At 39.2% G+C, this 22,352-nt stretch overlaps 1 protein-coding gene across 3 annotated transcripts in view; it reads right to left on the bottom strand.

Annotated features, from left to right (window-relative positions):
- myo18ab (myosin XVIIIA b) overlaps positions 1 to 22,352 on the bottom strand; it is a 170,856-nt gene that overhangs the window by 63,421 nt on the left and 85,083 nt on the right. For all 3 annotated transcript variants that reach the window (XM_059332180.1, XM_059332181.1, XM_059332182.1), the window contains 2 exons: positions 16,242 to 16,307; positions 8,375 to 8,503 (listed from right to left, as the gene is read on the bottom strand). In XM_059332180.1, the coding sequence (XP_059188163.1) occupies positions 8,375 to 8,503; positions 16,242 to 16,307 (195 nt within the window). The remainder of the gene's footprint in view (positions 1 to 8,374; positions 8,504 to 16,241; positions 16,308 to 22,352) is intronic.

The following is a 22,352-nucleotide window of genomic DNA, read 5'->3' as shown; positions in this document are numbered from 1 at the left end:
CTCACACAGACTGCTAACACTGCAAGCACAAATGATCATCATAACAAACAATTGGGACAAACTGCTCTCAACAGCAAAGGCTGGCATGACTGGGAGGTCCTGTTTACAGAAATGGTTCTCATCAAAGAGAAAACCCCCAAAGCAAATCTGAGCCTTTTTTCAAACATAATGCCCAGGATTTTTTTTTAAAACATCCTGGAAACTGGAAAAGTTAGTTTCCATTTTCAGGTTATAACCCAGTTTCAGACAGAGCTACACTTCTGACTACTACCTGGTTTTAAAGCACATGGAGACAACTTAGGGCAGGGACATGTGGCATCAGTGAGGCAGGATGAAAGAGAAGATCAGCAGCCTTGAAGAGCTGCTTGAGAAACACTTATCAGGACCATTGCAACCTGATCTGCATATGAACTATTTAGTAAACGTTGTGTCTGATTCCCACCTCTCTCCTGGCCTGGATAAGAAAATACTCTTCCCTCAAGTGTCCAAAAGGTTAAGGTTAAGGTTGATTCAATTGGACTTTTCCTTCACTAAACCACTTTAAGCTAGAGCTGGGATGAAGCAAGTCTGAGCACTCTGATGGGTTGTCATAAAACCCACCTTTTTAGAGAAAACTATCAAGAATTGGAGCAGTCTTACAACCCAGCTAGATAAGAACAACACAGCAGCTATTTGTCTTTTACCATTTAAGTTTGGTGGACTGGTTAAAGGCAAAAGGTGCTTCACAGAAGGACCATCCTATACTTAAGTTTACATTGTTAGATGTATGTCGCCTAAGATTATACAGAGTTGAAATTTACTTACAATTGTAATTCCTCTGTTGGAACTTCTGTCTACTCTGAACAACAGAAGCTACTGTGTGTAGTGCTGTCCTGGAAGAGGGATCTGTCCTCTGTTATTCACTGTGTTTATATGAACAGAAGTAACCAAGCTGCTAAGGTAATCAGAGAACATGGTTACATACACTACAGTAACCTGGGTACTGTAAATCTTCATATACATGCAGCAGGTCAGTCTTCAACCTCTAGCCTTATATCGAAAGCACGGCTCACTTATTACAGCCATATCATTGACAATTGACAATTGCATATCACTTTATGAAATTATATTTCCATTATGTCCCTGTCTGAAGTCTCCCATGTAAACAGCCCATCAGAAACCTGTTTAGCTGTGTACATGACCAGGAACTCTTTCTTTACCCTGATTCAAGGTTATAGTTAACGAAAACTAACGAAAATAACGGAAACTAGAATTGCAAAAACATTTTTGATAACTGAAATTAAAATAAAAACGAGAGTTTAAAAATAAAAAAAACATAACTAACTGAAACTGTATTGTGTGGTTACAAAACTAACTAAAACTAACTCAAATTATAGTGAAAATGTCCTTCGTTTTCTTCTTTGTCAACTTTTTTCATATGGAAACCTTTTTGGTTGATATGAAATCTATTTCATCTGTCTGGTTTTATGACTTAAACTTATTGGGGCTGAGATGGATAAGACAAAGGAAATAAAGGCAAAATTGATTGTGACTTTTTTAAATCTCGCACCCAACAAATACCCCATTACAAAAAAACTAAAACTAATAAAAACTAAACTAAAACTAAGCATTTTCCAAAAAATAAAAACTAATCAAAACTAGCAAACTCTCTCTAAAAACTAATTAAAACTAGCTGAATTTGAAAACAAAAAATCACAACGAAATTAAAACTAAAACTAATGAAAAATCCAAAACTATTATAACCTTGCCCTGATTACACAGTTTTCTGCTGTGTCTTAGAAAGCTATTGGTCAGCTCGTACAGAATAGGACAACACGTTCTGACTAAAACCTGACAGGGAGCCCACATTACTCCAATCTTAAGTCTGTACATTGGTTACCTGTACCATAGATGATACCATAGAAGTCATTTTAACATGATTATATTTTCAGATCACTGAATGACTTTGCCTGCATTCTACCTGACTGACATGGTAAAGACATCTGTGTTTTCTAGGTCCCTTAGATCATCTGACTCCAACCATCTGATTATTGCTGAGGTTAGAACTAAAAGGCAGCCTTTGTTAATAGGGCTGTTTCCACTACCGGGCAATACCCGGAATGAGGCGGGACTCACTCATTGAAACGCCCCTAATTTGAATACGAGCAGTCTGGAGCTTTTGTCTGAACTTTTTTCGTCCCTGTTGAAGAGCAGGGTCTTTTTTCTCCCCTGAAAACAGCCTGGTTACTGATTGGATAAAACACTAAGCAGGATGTGACGTAGTACTCTACCCGACAAGAACATGCGCCATTTGTAAAAGCCAGCAAAGCCGTGTTGCCAACTTAGCGACTTTGTTGCTAAATTTAGCGACTTTTCAGACCCCCTTAGCGACTATTTTTCAAGAAAGCAACTGGAGACAAATCCAGCAACTCCTTCTTACTCTTCTAAACGAGCTGGAGGCCTCCTCATTAAGAAGTTAGCAGTTAGCTCTGTAGCAGTACAGTGTGTATGTGCTGCTGCTACGGGAGGTGTTCACTTAGCGATCTCCGTTTGTTTACAACAAGCACCGGACACTCTGTGTACAGTTAGCGATACCGGTTAATTCACAATCACTATGTTTGTGATCAGTGGAGACTCTGTGCATAATAAGCCATGCTGCTTTCAGCTGCTGATGTTGTGCACAGTGAAAGTATAGCTAGTAAAGTATAGATAGCGACGGTGAAATCCAAACGTCACCTTCGGAGTCTTGTAAATCCCTCTAGTGGCTAACTTGTAGTGGAGACACGCAGAGTGAGCGGACTTTTGAGAGGGTGTGGCCTGAGACTTTCCCAGTGGACAATTTTCCCCCTAGTGGAAACACGGCTAATAACATTCTCTGAAACAGTGTGCCTGAGGGTCTCAGAGGCTTTAAATCTGTGACACTTTCAAATGAAATATCAAGACATATTGAAACTAAATTAAACAATGGTCTCCTTAAATGACAGAACAACTGCAATGATGTGTGTGTCTTCCACTGCCCTCTACCACTCCTTTACACCAGGCACATAGGAGGCCCCTACACACACACAAACACACAGCAAGCTGCAGCTTCTGCCTGAGCACACCTGTTCCTAGTCGAGGTGGGGGGTGGGGGGCTCTGTCTTTAGGCAACTATTTAATTAGGCTCAGTGTTGGTTGGCTGGCAGTGGAATCCCCCATGCTCCTCTACTCTCAACTGTTCCCCATGAATGTCAAAGAGATAGGGAGAGGAGAGACAGACTGCAGGGCTTCAAAGCAGCCGCCGGATCTCTTCTATTTGTCTATTCCCCCATGGTGAGGCACAGTCTCTCCTTCTCCAGCTTCCCTTCCTTTCTCCCTTTTCTCATTCTCATCCTCCCTCTCACTTATTTCCCGGAGTGCTTTGAACACTGCTCCCTCAGACAGGCAGGGATGGGAAGGGAAAGGGAGATGTTCCCCAGAGCAGGGATAGATGGAAGAACAAACTAATTGACTTTGTGTTGTGGCAATATAAAGAGGGCCTGGGCAAATTTAATCTACATATGTGAGGATAGGGACATTTATCAATGTCAAAATTACGAGTTAACAAAAATAAAGTTTAATGCAAACACGAAAATACAAAGGGTCAGATTGCCGTCACAACGAGAGAAACTCCTGATTTGGTACTTACAGACCAGGAGACGGTTTTCATGAGTCAGTTTTCCATCAGGATTAGTTTGAAATGATGGAACATAAAGGAGAGGTCACAGTGAGAGCTGCATATCTATTTAATTTTAATGTATGGGCAGTGGTTCTTGGATCCACTATAACAAATGTACACTTATTACAGACTATTTTATGTGTTTGCCTTGTAACTTTGTCCATTTTAATTTGACTGAGTCAAGTCTGTCTGTTTGCAATATTAAAGGCTGCAAATCATTTTTTTTTAGGGTGCTGATTTTTGAGATTTCGCCAATAGTTCTGTTTGCACCGACCTTATAAAATTTGCTTTCTTATAATTTATTTATTCATTATCCATAATCACTCATCTGAACATGGGTTGATGGTGACAGCTGACATTGGCACAGGTCTCCAGACTATAATGGTGCTTGCTTATTATTACTCTGCGACAAACAAAGAGACATCTTTACACCTCATATTCCAACAATTCCTCAATTTCTCCACTTTACATTTTTGAATGTGCAGCTTTCAAATCATTACAAGGAGAGCAGAAATTGAAAATCCACAGAGCAAAATCCACTAAGCCTTGAGAGGAAAATTACTATACAGAGGAATGCAGAGTTGCATTAGAAAAGCCACTGTTGGGGTTTTTCAACCAGAACCGGTTCCTCAGCGGAACCAACTCTTTGCTGGTCTTGAACCGCAAACCACTATGTCAGGGGCTGGGGGCGGGGCTATCTGACCAACAAGACCACCTCAGTGCCGTTGAGAGAGACCAACTAAAACGTATCATTCATTTATTGAATTTGTTTAACTGCAATGTGATTGATACGGGTGAGGTAGCGTGCTAACATTAGCGGGCGATCAACAGTGTACTCACGGTAGCAGGCTAGCGTTAGCTTACAACAAAGTCCAACATTAACATCTTTCGCTCAGTGATAATAAGAATGTACTGGGTGTCCATAGTGATCAAGATGAGCAGCAGAAGTGTTCTAGAGACAGGAAGTCTGCCATCGTTATTATACACATGAGAGAAGAGACGTTAACAGTGACGTAATGATCTGGCTCTAGAGTCTGTGGTTCCCAAATGGTGAGTCCAGGTGTGCCATGGGATTTTGTGACAATCAGACACTATTAATGCAGTATACAACAATACAAAACGTTATTCATTAATGTTTAATTTCCTGTTTCCTGTACTTTCTGCACACTCATTTCCCCATACAGAGGCACATTCTATACTACCCTCAAAATAACTACTTTTAAAACTTTTCCTCAAAGTGAGCCCCAGTAGTTTCCCCGTTTATGCAGTTGCCACGGGGTGCGTAAATTCAGAGATTTCCATGCGCCAGCTGTCAGCCATGCAACCGGACAGGCAGGGAGGAGCTGAGTAACAACATACAATATAAGTTCATCTTTATGGATGAAATTAATGTTGAATTTATTGTGTTGTGGGTTGTAGATTCTTGCAACAGATATCAATAGCAAGAGTTTATTGTCTTTATTTCTGACGAGTGCCATAACGAAATTTACGAACATCACTGTAAACAAGAAGCGTAGCCATATGAATTACTTCCTGATGCTTAACAAATGTAGCTTTCAAAATAAGAGCACATTGAAGTGTTAACAGAATCCACCACATAATTTAAGAGTGTAAAAATATGATGCCTTAGATTATAACATACAAGAAGCCTGATTCTCCTTTATAATAATTCCCTACATGTTTACAATTATGTAGGCAAACTCATTAAAATATGCAATGATTAGGAGGGAGGGGGGGCTACGTTTCCCCACTGGCCGGCTGCTCCATGTTGGAGTGGAAAGCCCTGATTACTGACTGTAACACATCAAAGGACAGAAAAATAAACTTTCACAGTCATAAGTGTAATAACTCATGTTATAGAGGCTATTTTGCATAGATATTAATACAGGTATGCCTTGACATTTTGGTTTGCACTTTGGTGTGCCTTGGGCATGAAAAGTTTGAAAAACACTGACCTAGAGCCTGTGGAAAAGGTTCAGAGCTGGTTTGCAAGGGTCCGAACCAGCCCTGAAACTGCTTTGGTTGAGAAGGGGTATGTGTGACTCTAGTTGAATCCCTGCAAAATGCACAATAGCAACTAGTTGCTATACGTCACAAAGAAATGAACCCAACTCGAACTTTACCAATTACATAAGATGAGAGGAGGCTCAAACAGTGTCCTCTGGGGGACAGAAAGTACTGAAGTGAAACCCAAATGCCCTTGAAAAGTAATTTTAGTACGCAGGCCTGAGCCCAGTGCAGGACAAAGGAATAAACTGAAACGGTAACAAAATGAGGACGGGGATCAAAAGCTTGATCTTCACCCACACACACACACACACACACACACACACACACACACACACACACACACAAGATATACAAAACTATGCACCAAATGAACTGTGTGTTCACATGAGAGAACTTTGACAAGCAACATCAAAACTTCTGTGAAATAATACACACAGAGAGTCAACAGATCCCCACTGACATCTTCAAGAGTCAGACAACACACAGCGGCAAAGCTTTCCACTAGTCAGGCTCACACACACACACACACACACACACACACACACGCTCACGCGCACACACACACGGCAAATGCATCTCCCTGGGGTTGAACACATTTTTTTTCACTGTGAAGTTTCCAATGACACTTCATGCTCAGGCCCAGGAGCACAGGGACCAGGGACCAGGGACCAGGGACCAGGGATCATGGGTCCCTGTGCATGGACGGGAACCAACCAGCATAGTGTGTGTAGAGGCCTGCCATGGCTAAAAATGCAAGCCCTTGTCCAGCCCTGGTCTTACAGCTCTAACCCTGCCCAGCCCGACAAAACCTTGAATTTATTTCAGCCCGACCTGACCCGACCCAACGCAAGCGCTTTAGACTCAGAAAGATGGCATCCTTTGTTGATGTCCTCCTGGGGTGCTAAAAACCCGCTGGCTATGTCCAGGACACCAGATGCTGACAAAACATTTGGAAAAATGTACAGTAAAAAATGCACAGATTGAACTGTTGATAGGATTTATGCCATATGTTTAACTGTATTGGCAAATATTGTATATGAACAGTGATTATGAAAATTATAAGAAATAAAAGAGAAAACATAACACCTCTCACGGAACATATTGATGAATGCAACTAACTTAGATCAATTAATCACAAATCATCAGATACATTTGAAGATGAAATAAGACTGTAACAGAATCCCAGTGGAGAGGAGACTGACATCCATCCATCCAATCAGGCCTGTTTGCTTTGGTGAAGTGCCGGCTGACGCTAGGGAACTGTGATCTGAGATCAGTTCAGCAGGGAGGGCAGGCCAGAAGTCACGAGAAAATATTCAAATTGATTTCAGAGGAAATTGTTTGAATACTGCCAGCTTTGTGCCGTCTGTCCTGCATCTTAATACCATAAAAAAGAAAAAATCCCCATTAGGCTGTGGCTTTAAGCCCCGATAATTATTATTTAGCTATTCATGTTAACTGCACAGGGCCACAGATAAGGCATTAGAACATTTTATTTTATTACTATTATAACAAGAATGTCTCCATGTATGAGGCTAGGCCCAGAGATTAAACTAGATCTCCCTCCAGTATAAAGTGGTTTTATAAAGCTCATGGTGTTTGTTTTTGTTGAGAATGGAGTCATACTCTGCAATGTCTCCCTATACATCTGATGGTTCCTTTTTAATAATTACAACTAATGTTTGAAATAAGGTTTTTTATCAAGTATGCCTAATGCTGGGCTTACACCAAAGTTTTACTGGAGTCACAGTGCTCTCCATGGTTAAGTTTAAGGTAGTAATCTGCTCTGTTTCATATCAGTCTTTTCCTAGTCTTGGGTTTGCGATCATATCAAACATGTTTGATATTATCTCAAGTCTCAGTGACGTAACACAATCACCAACCAATAGATGAGCGGGGGAAAGGTCCCCGGTTCCAGACCGGCCAGTAAAACCACTTCCACAGGATAAAGTAACATCACAATAATGTTAGTAAGCTCAGTCCTCAATAAAAATACAGTGATGTAATATATTTACGGCCACAAGCGGGATTTTGGGGGCGATGTTTCTTAGTAAAGAGAACAGTAAGGAGACCCAGTTAAAATGTATAAATAAATGTATACATAAATAAGTAATAAATAATTGATGATTAATGTATGATTAACTAAATGAAAGTTGATAGAGCTGATAAGTATAATTATTCAATTAAACACATTATAATTAAATAGGACATAAATGTATATCATGAATTCTTTTCTAAATGTTCTTTTCCTTAATTCTTCCTTATATCTATTTTTACTGTAAAATAGTCAACTTTTCATGTCAGAAAAACAGAAATCCTTTTTCAGCTTTGGGAGGGGGCATTTTGTGGCGTCTTCTCCTCTTCTCCTCTTCTTCTCCACTGCACACTTAAATTGCATGGTAGGTAAAAAATGCTAAAGGAATTCTAGTTGTAGTCTTGTAAATAGTGACCTTGAAGAGATTCACAGTCTTTGTAGAATCTCAGTGTGAGACTAGGCTGGGACTAAAAACTCTCAACACTTGTCTTTAGATGTGAGCAGGTGTGAGCTGATAGTCTTGCAGGAGTCTTTCCAAATCTTTTCAAAGTCTTCTGGTGTACAGGTAACATTATACATATTTTCAGACAGCAGTAAATGATGACCCTTCGCATCTGTGAAGTTCTCCAGCCCACTTTATGCACTAGCCTTACCTTTCTTTTCTTGAAGGCCTGTCTGGACAGGTATCCCCTGCAGGCAGCCTGGAACAGAGAGATGTTCGTCCTGGTCTGAACGTCTCGCTGCTCCTCCAGCCTTGATAGAGTCCCTGCTCTGAAGAACACCTGCAGGAGGAGAGGGAGAGTTAAAGCAAAGCCTCACTAGTTGTATTCCTGATAACCTGATAGGTAAGTAGAGGTCACAGAAATTACGGAAAATGTGTTCTTACTGCATGAAAACTTCAAACTTTGCACAGCAATGTTCATCCACAGTGAGGGTAAAATTGCTAGAATTTCAAGTGGGTTAAAATCCACTAAGCTCTATTTGATATGATCAGATGTGAAGCAAATGTAGTGTAGATGAAGCCATCCGAGACTACAGTAAGGGAGTTATTGTAACCTGTAAAAACCTGTTTACTGATGGGGCTGCACAGATACATGTCACATTGATAGGACATTGTCCTCATTGGCACACAGTCAAAATCAATATGGACCTCGGCCCAAATAAAAGAGCTCTTATAAATGGAAACATGCCAATCCTGCACTTAACAGTTTCACAGAGAAGTCAATATTCAATCATTCATGTATCGACTGGTGGGAATGGAACTGATTTCTGAGTTCCATCACTTTATATCCTCCAAACATTTACCATGACTAACCAAGTCATTCATTTGTCTTATACACCATAGCACCGATAATAAGTCCTGTTGGAGGACTTATTAAAATGTTTGTTATTAGCCTGAACTATGGAACTAGATTAAAACACTATAACAATGAGTGAGGATACACACACGGGCATTTAACCCTTAATAGGACACTCATTGAAATACTTGCAAATTCCAAATTTCAAACCTAGAGAATATTGGAGGATATTACATACAGCCAGAATGTGTAAAAAAGCATACAGACCCAGGGGAGGGGGGTCATATTTTGAGGAAAAAGTTTACGAGATTAAAGTGGCTAATCTACGAGAAAAAAATGCACAGATTTATGAGATTTAAAGTGGTGAATCTGAGAGAAAAAAATTGCTTTTTTCCCCAATTTTCTCATAAATCTCTTATTTTCTTTTTTCGCGGAGATTTGCCACTTTAAATCTCTTAAATCTGCGACTTTTTTTCTTGTAGATTTGCCACTTTAATCTAGTAAATTTGCAACTTTTTTCTCGAAATATTACCTTCATTTTTACATTGGAGGTCAAGGTCAATAAAGTTAATATTATTATATTATTATCATACAGATTGGTCAGTCGCATGGTGTCACCATCTGTGATGTAGCCTGATCTTTGCTGATTAGTAGGGGTGGGCGACATGCCTCTAAAAGAATATCACGATATTGCAGGCTATTTTTGCGATAACGATATTCTTGACGATATTAGGAAATACTTAAAAAGATGTAGAAAACATGATTTTTTTTTTTTAGTCTGTATAAATAATTAAAAATCTAAAATGTAGTGTGAAGTGCAAATCTCAACAAATACAAAAAAATTTACTCTTGACTCTTGAGTATGAGCAAATAATAAAAATAGCCATTTAGGGGTTTCGGGGGCATATTTTAATTACATTTTTTAAAGGAGAATAAAGGTTTTTGTATGTTTTATTTAAGGCATCTTATTTTGACAGTCTTCTTATTTTGAAAGCTGCATGTGTTTTGCGACAGGGAGTAAGTAGCTTTTTGTGATTAAAACAACTTTAACTAAGTAGGAACGTTGCCAATATCATGATATGAATTTTTTTAACCATAAAAAAAAAATACCGATATTATTGTGAATGATACGATATGGCACACCCCTACTGATTAGCTGGAAGAAATTTGGTTCTACGACCAAACAGAGAGACATGGGGACCCAGTTTTGATATCCACTGAGGTTACCAAATATAGTTCTTTGCCTGATAAAGGGTTAACACAGGTCAGAGGGGACTGATGTTCCTATGTAGGTAGCTCCAGCACCCAATCCTAGATCACTCCTGAACCACACCACCATTAGTTTGTGCTTCATCTACTTAAGCCCAGCATGACCAACACTTTGGCTGACAGCACTGTCCAAGTCCAGAGACTTTCCAAACCTGATTATTACAGCCACATCTAGAAACATTCCCATGTATTTCATCTCCTTTGCTGATGATTTGGGCACATAAGTGCTCCTTCCTGAATGCCAATGAGTGCACAATTCATTTTTGACTGGAAAGAGTCACGGCGGGCTGACACAGGGACCCTGTAAAAGCCTACATTATAATGCCTCTAACTCCTTCTAGATAATTTGTGTCTGGGGATAGACATTGCTCTGTTCCTTGGCCATGAATTAGCTGGCAGCTCTTTGTGGAAGTAGATTCATTAAGCAGTTTGAGTGACGCTTTGTCCTTCAGAGGATGTGACTGTTCCTAACGGACTCTAATCATCAAAATTGCCTGAGCAAAGGAGGAAGTATGTCTGGAAATTAAAGATGTTGTTTGGATGTTATGTGGACCTGCTGACTTTATCATGTTATACTGTGCAATAATCATTTAATATTTACCCAGTTTTCAAGTGTGAAATTTTTATTTTTAGGGCTTTTTTAAAGATTTTTTTTTCAATAATTAATGTTCTCAAACACAGAAAAGTCTATAGAAGACACAGAATTGTGCTTCTTAATGCGCCACATTTTTTCAATGGGAGACAGGTCTGGCCTGCAGGGAGCCAGTCTAGTAGCTGCACTGTTTCCTCTGAAGCCATACAGAAAATAAAACAGGTCTTCACTAGAGTCTTAACTTTAATTTTGTACATGCAAGGACAAACTGTGTTTAATATGGGTATGATGATGATGATGTTGTTGTTGTTGTTGTTGATGATGTTGATGTTGGGCACCTATGTGGTTGACACTTCACCTGGAATTGCCTTCTGTTGCACTATTTGTTTTTGTTTTGTTTTTGTATGCATGTGTGTTGGAATGTATTGTTTTTTATGTCTTTTATACACCTAGACTGCAACCAAATTGCCCAAGTTGGGAAAAATAAACTATACTTGACTTGATTTGACTAACTTAAGTATCGTAACTACTTATTTTTTCTTTTACAATTTTGGAATCCTTAACAGGAGCCCAATTTTATTCATGTGTGATGATGCTAGTCACCATAGTAACCAGTAGTGGGAGGATTTTAGGAAACTTGACCTCACTGTGTAAAATGAGCTGCTGTGACCTCTAGTATAATCACAGCCTTGTGAAAATACACAACCACAAACTAGAAACCCAGAGCATTCAGAGGGCCGATGGCTAGTTTTATTGATAATAAGGGTTTCTCAGCAGCTTCCAGAACAGAAGGGCCAGCATCCAAACATTAAAAAGGGATTCTTCCAGAAATCTTGAAAATGTCTAAATATTATGATACTTAATCACAGCATGGATTTGCATGTGGTGTTCCTCGAGGTTTTGTTAATGTGGTATATCCAAAGAGATTTTTTTTAAATTCTTGATTAAGAAAAATTGTGGAATTCAGCACCAAATGTGTGTAACATATGGTATCAATATCCATTCCCACATTTAAGCATGGAAATGGATTTCATATACTCAAATAATGATGTTCTAAACTTGTATACACTTTAATCATTATAAGTCAATTTCCCAGCCTCAAATGATGAACACCACCTTTATGTAGCATCTACTGCTATATTCCTCTAAATATCTGCTCTTCCCAACCCCTAATTCTCTGTTTAAAAAAAAGGGGAGAGGACGATCAGAGGTTAATGATGTTATGGTTTGTAGACAGTGAAATGCATACATTTCTTGCAATCATCCCTTAAGAATTGTTGTTTCTAAACTGTTGTATTATTTGTTCATGCAGGTCTTACTCCCATTTAGAAAATTTAGATTTTTTTTCCTTTTATTTTTTGTAGCTTCTTGCAGTTAAACACTTGAAAATTTAGCAAAGTATTAAATGCATTTTGCAGAGAAATGTGTATTATATATTAAAAGTAGTTATAAAAAAGTAGTACTAAAGTAGTTATGCAAAAAAGAATAGTCATAATAGAAACCCTGTTGTCATACTGGCACAGGTTGATAAAAATGTAAAAAAGATTCCAAGGCCTAGTGAGAAAGCTGTGTATGTTGTTGAATACATTATGTCTGGTGAAGAAGAAGTGACTGCCATGGGCAGATGATGTCAAACTAGCCTGGGAGGAGATAACACATCTGGTAACATGAAGTGTTGTGCTCCCTGGAGACCTGTTTGTCAGTGTGGGGATGGTTTAATGATATCAGGCAGAGAGCCACATACAAGTTGGCAGTGAAGCACAGGGGCACTCTGGCAGTGAGAGGTGGGTCATCTGCCAGCCTGGAGGAGACACAACCACCTGCACACTCCACAGTCATTGTGTCAGGGTTGGCACGTTTATTTGAGTTATCATTCCCATAACAGAACTCAGGTAAACAAAGTTGTGTGTGATTCTTCCCAGCTTGGGAGACGAGCAGCAATTTCAAACTGGATAACAAGTTTAAGGGCGTTTTCACACCTGAAAGTCCGAACCAAGCCAATAAAAACATTAGAAAATGATCTTGCCAATCAAATGCAGCTACTTGGGTCAGATGACAAGTGTTGTCATGTTGGTCATAGCCATAGCAACAGTGAACGCGCACTTTTTAACGGCCCGTCACCTGCCTTGACTCACATATGAACTAAAGTGACATCCCATTCTTAATCCATAGGGTTTAATATGATGTCGGTCCACCCTTTGCAACTTATGGCAATATATTGTATCTTTAGTTTGAAGATTGCTGTTTTATATGTTGTTTGCTACTATTTTATACCGTTTGTGTTGCTTTCAAAAATAAATCCGGATAAAACGCAGTACTTGTACTCTTGAGTACTTGAGTAGTCTTTTCACTGCATACTTTTTTACTCTTACTTGAGTATTTATAATCTTAAGTTACAGTACTTTTACTTGAGTAAATTTTTTGGCTACTCTGCCCACCTCTGTTGATTTTGGTTTCACACTGCAAAAGGAATAAGGGACTTTACAAGACAATTCTACTGGACATGTCATCTCCCTGTGGACTTCCGGGCTCATTTTGTTTTGGTTACGCTGCGTTGTTAGGCCGGCCGGCATCTGACGTCAGTGTTACTTCCTTTACGTGTTTACACTAAATGAATCCAGCGAGCCACCTTTTACCTGTGGTAATACTTCTGCTGGTCTTTTGCTACCAGCAGCACCAGCTTAATGAGCAATACGTGAGAGTGCTTGGTATTCACAAGATGAGCCTCCTCATCATGCCAAAACTGTATCGCTGTTGACAGGAGAGGAGGAGAAAACGGCTCGCAATCCTGACAGTTATGGCAAAGTCTTTTTTTGTACCGTAATTCGAGAGCAGAAGAAGAAAAAAACTTCCTGTCATTGATACGAAGGTCCGAACTATAAAAAAAGTTGTTTTCACACTGCAAAAGGTTGGGACCTTGGTTCGTTTGGTCCGGACCGAGACCACCTCTTTTGGTCGGACCAAATTTTGGTCCTTTGGCGCTATAGTCGTCTTCCGCCATGATTTCAAAGTTCTAGAAAAGTCCCATGTTGCATTGCAACACTCCCACATGTATTCTGATGCATTTCATTGGCCAAGAGACTGAAAATAGGTGGAAAAAACAACAAATACTACAAAACAACGTATCCGCTTTCCCGGCCTTAATGGTAGAATAACGCAACAGCGCTCCCGGTTTTAATGGGTTAAATGAACCTACCAGCCCAACTTGGTAGGTTCCCACAGTATAGTAGGAGAAGATGTGACTGGTGCATGAGTAATGTAATCCCAGTGTATTACACGTATGGCATATTCAACTCTGTTGCAGCTCATTTATTCATTATTCAGAATGATTCCCACACTGCGTGCGGTACACAGTGTAATTAGACAGATTAAGTGGCCCAGTGTGTGGGTTGGTTGGACCTGTGTGTGTCTCGCCTGCCAGTTAAAACACTGTAGAACAAGAAGCATTAGTTATATTAGTCATATGAACCACACAAAACAAAAAAGTTCTGATTTGAAACTTCTTGTGAACTCAGGAAAAGTATCAGGGGCAAGTGTAGACTGACACGCACCAACACTAAGACAAGGTTAACATCCCCGCAATGTCTGCCAAGAAACTTCTCTAATTGACAGCTCAAGGCGCTCACTGCTCTTTATTCCACAGACATTTACAGATCTAATTAACAAAACCATCGGCCTGTCTTTTTCCTTGTGATTAGCTGGCTTTTTTATTATCTCAAAGAGTTGGAGTCTGCAGTGCCTGACTGCTGCTTGGCAGGGTCACAGATACAGAGAGCCACAACCATCAGCTGATCCCCATAAAAAGAAAAGATTAAAATCAAAACACACCAGTACTGCTGAAGGTGAGAATGAAAGTGTAGAGACTCACAGTCACTGCACAGGAACAAAGCAGCACTGACTCCTCCGAACCCACTCTACATCTAGCTTGAAAGGTAGATGAGTAGAATGAGAAACACTCTCTAATTGTCTGTTTCACTGAGAGTGGGCCAGTGAAAAGACTTTGGGACTTGAAGCCCAGACGCCTTGATGGCAAAATAAAAGACAAAAATGTCTGTAGAGGACAAACTGCACATACAGAGAGCCACAGCTTCTGCTTCACATCTTTTGATGTGAGGCCTATATGAGTCAATGACGTCATCTAACCCAGTGTCAGTTGGTGTAACCAATCATTTTTCCCCCATAAAAATCTGATTATATACAGGGAAATAACTGTGAATTAAAAATGAGAAAAAAAATACAATCCAAATTTACATTGCAACACTGTGGTATATAACAAATTTTACATAATTTGTCAAAACTTTAGAAAAAATAGGTTGTATTTAGAATATGTTCTGATCAATGTTGATGAAATGTGTGAATGTAGAAATACTAAAAATAAAAAAATAATTTGATGTTTTTTTAAATTAAGTAATTATATGTATAAGTCAACTTAAATACTATGTAGGTGGATGAAGTATTTAATAATTATCATTTTTTTGTGGTTACACCATTTGACATCTTGCCAACGCTTATTTGTCACTGACCCATATATATGTAACTACAGTATTTTGTCTGTTTTTAGGGTTGTCTTCAACTGAAAAAGCCAAAAGAAAGGATTTATTTTTTCAAAAGAAAACTTTAGGAGTGGTGGGTGCTCATTCCTAAAAAGTCCTAAATTAAAAAAATACAATAAAATTCCTATAACTACAGTAACAAGGCTTTACTCTGATATAGGCCTGTGTCAAATAGGCTTCTCTGAAGTTAACCCTCTGGAGTCCATCTATTTATTGAAAATATATGTTTTATTTACAGTCATAACTTTATTTATATATGATATGTAGACAAGCTGAGAAAGGCAGTTGGAAGTGCAATCATAGGAGCTTTCACAGTGTGCCATTTATGTTTCTAGACCATTTTTAAAATGTGAATTTTCTTTCTACAATGAAAACTATTACTTGTTTTAATTTACATGCAAATAGAAAGTTTTGTGGTTTTAATATTTATATTTTTTTCTGCTGTTTACGTGTATAGATGGTTAAAACAACGGTACATTTCCATAGACACCTGTGTCTTTTGTTTGTATTTCCGGTTCCTGGCAGATTTATATTTTGTTAATTAAAATAAAATGAAAAATCAGACTGATAGCCAAGTTTGTGTGGAGAAAAAGGAGCCATGCATGTGATGTAAGGACAGACTGAAAGATGCTGAACAGAGACAGAAGTTAATGCATAGGAAATTGACAAATTTGAACCAAAATCTCCTGGACTTCACAGGTTTAAAAAGGTTAATAAAGGCCCTGATTACGGAGACGACGGAGACTGCAGCATTATGCTAACAGTCCCTCTATGTTGAATGAGGTGAAAAGTGTGTGACTCCACATACCCGGCTCAGCCCCATGTGGTAGCTGCTCTTCTCCAGCTCCAAGGACTCCAGCAACTCCTCCACTGCCTAAAAAAACAGCAGAACAAACAGTTAGTAGACAGATAAAGAAGAACAAGCATCTAAGGCATCATATGGCCTGGTTGCCCAAAGGATGCTAGCTTGGTCTTATAGCAACAGATAACATTTCCCCTTAACACCAGTAAACAAAAACACAAACAGCTGCCCTGGATCTGCCTCGAGGGGAAAAAAACTCTCAGACAGAGAAGCTTCTCAGGTCCCTTTTCTGTTTCATACATCAAATCAACTCAACCTTGAGCCACCTGCAAACTGTTTGGTTCTGGAAAATGACTCATTTGATTTGAATGAGTTGGCGACGCCTGCTTTTTCTTCTGCATCACACTGTATGTGGGGTTTGATATGAGCATCTTAAGTATTATGATATTGATTCATTCATGTTTTCTGTAACAAAGCATGGACATTAATTACTTTATTAATTCTACAATGAAGGTCAACGTGAAGAGGGAACACTGTCCCACTTATTCTTGTCATGTCATAAGCTACAACAATTCTGGGGCTCCTTGTTTGAGTTCTTCACTAAGGCCCTCAATCATCCATGTAACCCATTCACCGTGTTGTTTGGAGTGGCTAATCCAGATAGAGTGAAAAGTAGTTATGAAGCTAAGGCTATCTCCCTTTCAACATTGTTAGCCAGAAAGCTAATTTTACAGTCTTGGAAATCTGAAAGGGTTCCTACATTTGAAATGTATTACACTAGGAGAAAATCAGGTACATCATATCTGCTAAAGAAGATATCTTTTTTAAAATCTGGCAACTTTTTCTTGATTTAATGTCTTAAAACTGAATTAGTGCTATTCTGTTGCTGTGCCATTTATGTTATACCCATGTTTTGTTTGTCTCATGTCAAAAACTCTGTCAAAAAAAAAAAAAACATGTATTGTTCTGTGTAGCTCCACCAACTATCTCCAATTTGTATATATTTTTCTATTATGAAAACAATAAAAATAAATGCACACACAAAAAAAAATCCTACAATGAAAAAATCCAAACTCTTTATTTAACCCATTTTTTAACACACAAGTGAACACTATGCACGGAGCAGTGGGCAGCTGTATTTCTATGCAGCCGGGGAGCTGAGTGTGTGTGCATGCGTGTGTGTGTCTGTGTGTGTGTGTGTGTGTGTGTGTGCTCAAGGGCACTTTAGTCTTTGATCTGTCAGTCTGGGATTCGAACCAGCGACCATCTGGGTGGATCTTCAAGGAGTGAGGTAATGCTGCACTAGGGCTCATCAATAAAAAGTCCAACCAATAAAAACATCCCTATTATTTACAACCCACCCTTTGTGTGTCCTATCAAATCAAACGTTTGATTTTAATAACTAATATCCTGTTGATTTACATGTTTTTGTCATTCATTTCCATCCTTAATAATAACACTGTACTGATCTGGGAATATGCAGTTGCCAGAAATCAATCAGAAAGAGAAGCTTGGCTGGGGGAGGGGTTAAAACATTCAATATTTTCAATATTACTGATGGCAAGATTGAGGAAAACATACAGAAACACAATCCAAGATGTAATAATCCAGAATTATCCTTGTCAACGGCTCACTTACTTTCTCTTCTCTCTCTAAAAATAGACATGTAGACTCTCATGACACCATTTCTTTGAGCTAATTTAATGGAAAGCTGTCGATAGGAGTTTTTTTGGGAACAAAGTTGACATTTTGAAAGCTCATGAAGTGTTCAAATGGAGGGGATTTGTGCTCATACTGTATGGCATTCTGCCCAACAGATATTAACGTGTGCAAGTGAAAATGTTGTCCGTAGGGTGCCACTCAAGAAAGGTCAGGGGTCACAAACAACATTAAGAGTAAAGAGTCACTTTAAAAGTCAGCATGTGTAACAAAGTGCATAGAGTTGATAAAAGCAGACAGGTAGGGTCAAACCAATGACACTATGAAGTGGCACAATACCAAGTTGAGTGAATGACCATTTTAGGTTTGAGCCATTCTATGCACCTCTTCTGCTTTTGTTTTTCTTTGTAGTTTAGTTGTTTTTTTGCTGTCTCTTGTGAGTGGCTGGGTGGGGACTTGTTGACATACCTTATGCTGGGCTTACACCAAAAGATTTCCACAGTCCCAGACTAAAAACTGAAAGTCTTTAGTAAATCTAGGAGTTTTACTGGAGTCACAGCGCTCCCGTCATAACTATTGTAAAACAAAATTTACTCAGAATTAACTCAGAATGTTCTCAAACAAGGATTTGTAATTATTAAGGTTCTACAAGAACTTTACAGGCTACTTTCAGATCAAATTCACACAGGGTTTGAATTATCCCAAGTTGACAGGGTTAAACTCAAAATTTATTTTAATGAGAAAGAAATGCTAAGCCTGCAAAGGCCCAATGTTTGGGATTTTATGCTTGCGGTGGGAAAATTATTTCCTTGAAGGTTTGAGAGTGTAGTGTAGTGTAGTCAGCTCTAGTGATCAGAAGTATACTAATATGAGGAAGGCATATCTGTTTCGAAATGATATGAGCTATGAGAATCACCCATACCATAAGCCTACTGTCCGCACACCCCTGATATTAATATTTCCACAGTCCCAGACTAAAAACTGAAAGTCTTTACTAAATCTAGGAGTTTTACTAGAATCACAGCGCTCCCGTCATCTCCATCGTTAAGTGTAAGGTAGTAATCTGCTCTGTTTCATATCAGTCTTTTCCTAGTCTGGATTTGGGTTTGGATCATATCAAACATGTTTGATATTATCTCAAGTCTCAGTGACGTAACACAATCACCAACCAATAGATGAGCGGGGGAAAGGTCCCCGGTTCCAGACCGGCCAGTAAAACCACTTCCACAGGAAAAAGGAACATCACAATAATGCTAGTAAGCTCAGTCCTCAATAAAAATATAGAGATGTCATATATTTAGATTTTTGGGGCCGCTGTTTCTTAGTAAAGAGAACAGTAAGGAGACCCAGTTAAAATGTATAAATAAATATATATATAAATAAGTAATAAATAATCGATAATTAATGTATGATTAACTAAATGAAAGTTGATAGAGCTGATAAGTATAATTATTCAATTAAACACATTATAATTAAAAAGGGCATAAATGTATCATGAATTCATTTCTAAATGTTCCTTTCCTTTATTCTTCCTTATATCTATTTTTACTGTAAAGTAGTCAACTTTTCATGTCAGAAAAACAGAAACCCTTTTCAGCTTTGTGAGGGGGCATTTCGTGCCGTCTACTCCTCTTTTTGTTTTTGATTTTTTTTTTCAAAACAAACCGCTGCACACACTAGAGCAGCTACGTTTTTATTAAGAGCATGATGGGGAAAAAATGCATGGTAGGAAAAAAATGCTAAAAGAATCTAGTTGTAGTCTTGTAAATAGTGACCCTGCAGGATTCACAGTCTGTCTAAAACCTCAGTGTGAGACTAAGCTGGGACTAAAAACTCTAAACACTTGTCTTTAGATGTAAGCAGGTGTGAGCTGATAGTTTTCCGGGGGAGTCTTTTCCAAATCTTTTCAAAATCTCCTGATGTATAGGTAGCATTACTCTGACTCAGCGTTTTAGTTAGATTGACAGACACTGGCATCCTTAAGAGGACAAAGTGTGTGCTGCACTCTACAAACTGTCTAAAAGACCATCTCCAAAGCATGTCGACCACTGAAAACCACTTCCTACTGAAAACCGAGACAACAGTGAGACATGGTAATAATGCAAATGGAACTTTTTCATGTCAAGTTCCACACAGCGATGGAACACTGACAGGGATGCTGTATGATGTGTTGGGTTTCCTCTCTGCTGTTTGCCTGGTTGGTCTGAATAGCTGTTGGCAGGTACACCATCTGGCTGCGAACATCACGGCTACATCATGCTGTATTAAGAGGAGCTGACAGAACTGGGCTGTCAGTGGCAGGAAGACAGGGTTTTTTTTTTTTTTTGAAAAAGAAATCTCAGACGGGCTCAGCAAACCAATATTCTCTTTCTGTCGCTTTCTCTTTCTCTGAAAACCAATTCTTTCATATTATTCCTCCAATTATACGCCTTTCTCTGTCTCAGACCGCCTCTTCTCATCCATCTTTCTTGCTTTCTTTCTTCGTTTCCAACTCTCCAGAGAACTGGGTGCCATTAGTTCTTTCTGAGTGGGCTATGCTCTCTAAGCTCATCTCCAAGGAATCTTGTGAGCCACTTTACTGCCAGTGTTTCGTGCTGTGGTAAAGAGAGGAGGGCTTGATTCTGCTGATGTGCTTAATTAATCCTGTTCAATCTGCTCTGTTGAGAGCAGCAATTCATTTCACCGTTCCTTTTGTATCCTGCATTTAAGCTGCAAAAACAAATAGGCAGGTACTCAGCCACTCAGTTTTTTAGATTCACAAATACCCCCAAAAACTAGACATTGTTGCACATCAGGTACAGAAGGCCTTAGTTTCCCTCCAGCAGACCCACCTCCCACTCATAAAGGCTAATCACGCCTTTGTGCAAAGCTGCTATATACTGCCTGAAGAGAATGTAGAGAAGACATTAATCATATGCTCAGGGATGTTCCTAAACTGTTCTGCCTCCTATACAAAAGGAATGGAAAGATAATGAGACAAGGAAAAAAAGCGGAGAGAGACAAGGGAATGAGCGGGGAGAGGGAGAGAGAGGAGGAAAGAAAGAGCTCTTCCCACTGCCGGTAATTAATCAGTACAGTAGCCGTATGCTGCCAGCCTGTGCAATCATAATTAATTACACACAAGAGCGCTCTTGGAACAGGAAGAGGACAGCGGAGAGAGGAGAGCAAGAGGAGAGGAGAAATAAAGGGATTCTGTTCACACCGAGAGATTAAAATGGAGAGAGCGAGGAGAGAAATACTGAATCTCCACGCTTTAAAGTTCAAACATTGGACCAGTTTTGACATCGTCAGGGTTATCGGGGCCCGTCTAGCGGTCAGGTGGAAACAGCCCAGTTTAAACTGTAAAGATGATTATTTATGACAGAGAGGACAGGGGCTAAATGTGTTGGAAAACTCTAAATACTTCACACACTGTTCAGAACTGGTGAAAGATGTGATATTTTATGTGTCTGATGCTAGGCTAACACAAAATGGCTCATTAGCGTTCTCCACAAAATTTCAATGAAGTAGCCCGTGGGGAATGTTTCACCGGAGCTGTGTTCTGATACTCATACTTCCTGTTCTTACTATACTTAGTTTGAGTACGCAGGGTGTTCCAATTCCGATCGAGGCGAAAAGAAGTGTACCTAAAGGACCCGGATGGTGTCCTCATAACGGTCAAAATGCTGAGTGTGCAATGATGTACAATTTACGCCCTCAACGGCCGCCATCTTGTTTACGAAGCGGAAGAGGCGGAGCCAGGCAGAGCCACTCAGCTCGAAAAAATTTTTTTAATGGTGGCCGAAATTATTTGCTGCGTTAATGGAGCCATATTGCAGGATTGTAGAAGTAAACCAACGATTAAAAAACACAAAGGGAATTTTTTTCGCCGTTCAAAGCGGGATGTTTTTGGCGGGTGACGAGCCGCGGCGGCTGTCGTGATCGTAATTTCCGGTAAGTGCACCACGGAGTATTAGATTTGGAACAACACTCACCTGCTGAAATCTGCGTACTTAGTAAGTGCGGATAGTGTACTGCGTTTAGGTGTACTCATGGAAGTATGGATATCGGATATAGTAGATCTGGTAGACATAATAAAGGTCACTCTATACCCAACAGGAATTAATTGTGAAATTGTGCTGTATTTCTTACATGGATCATACTTTCATATAAACACTACTGAACTCAAGTGTAACTTCAGCGTACATTGGCCAAGTTTCACTAAATGTGTTATGTTTGACAGGAGTCCAAACGTGATGACATCTACAGCAATACTGACTCAGTCATAGTGCCACCAAGTAGGCCTTGTGTGACAGAATTCATTTGGTTTACATTATGTTAGTTTTCATTGTGTGTTTGACATACAACAGCAATGCATGTTTAATGTGGGGACACAGTAAGTGGTACAAAATTTGCAATACACACATTATATTATCATTATACAAAAGTGGCATTAAATGGTCTTAAAGGGACAATAAA

The sequence above is a fragment of the Centropristis striata genome, chromosome 4 (genome assembly GCF_030273125.1).
Source record: "Centropristis striata isolate RG_2023a ecotype Rhode Island chromosome 4, C.striata_1.0, whole genome shotgun sequence".
NCBI lineage: Eukaryota > Metazoa > Chordata > Actinopteri > Perciformes > Serranidae > Centropristis > Centropristis striata.
Note: the sequence above shows the minus strand (reverse complement) of the source record. Positions and strands in the feature narration are given on the sequence as shown.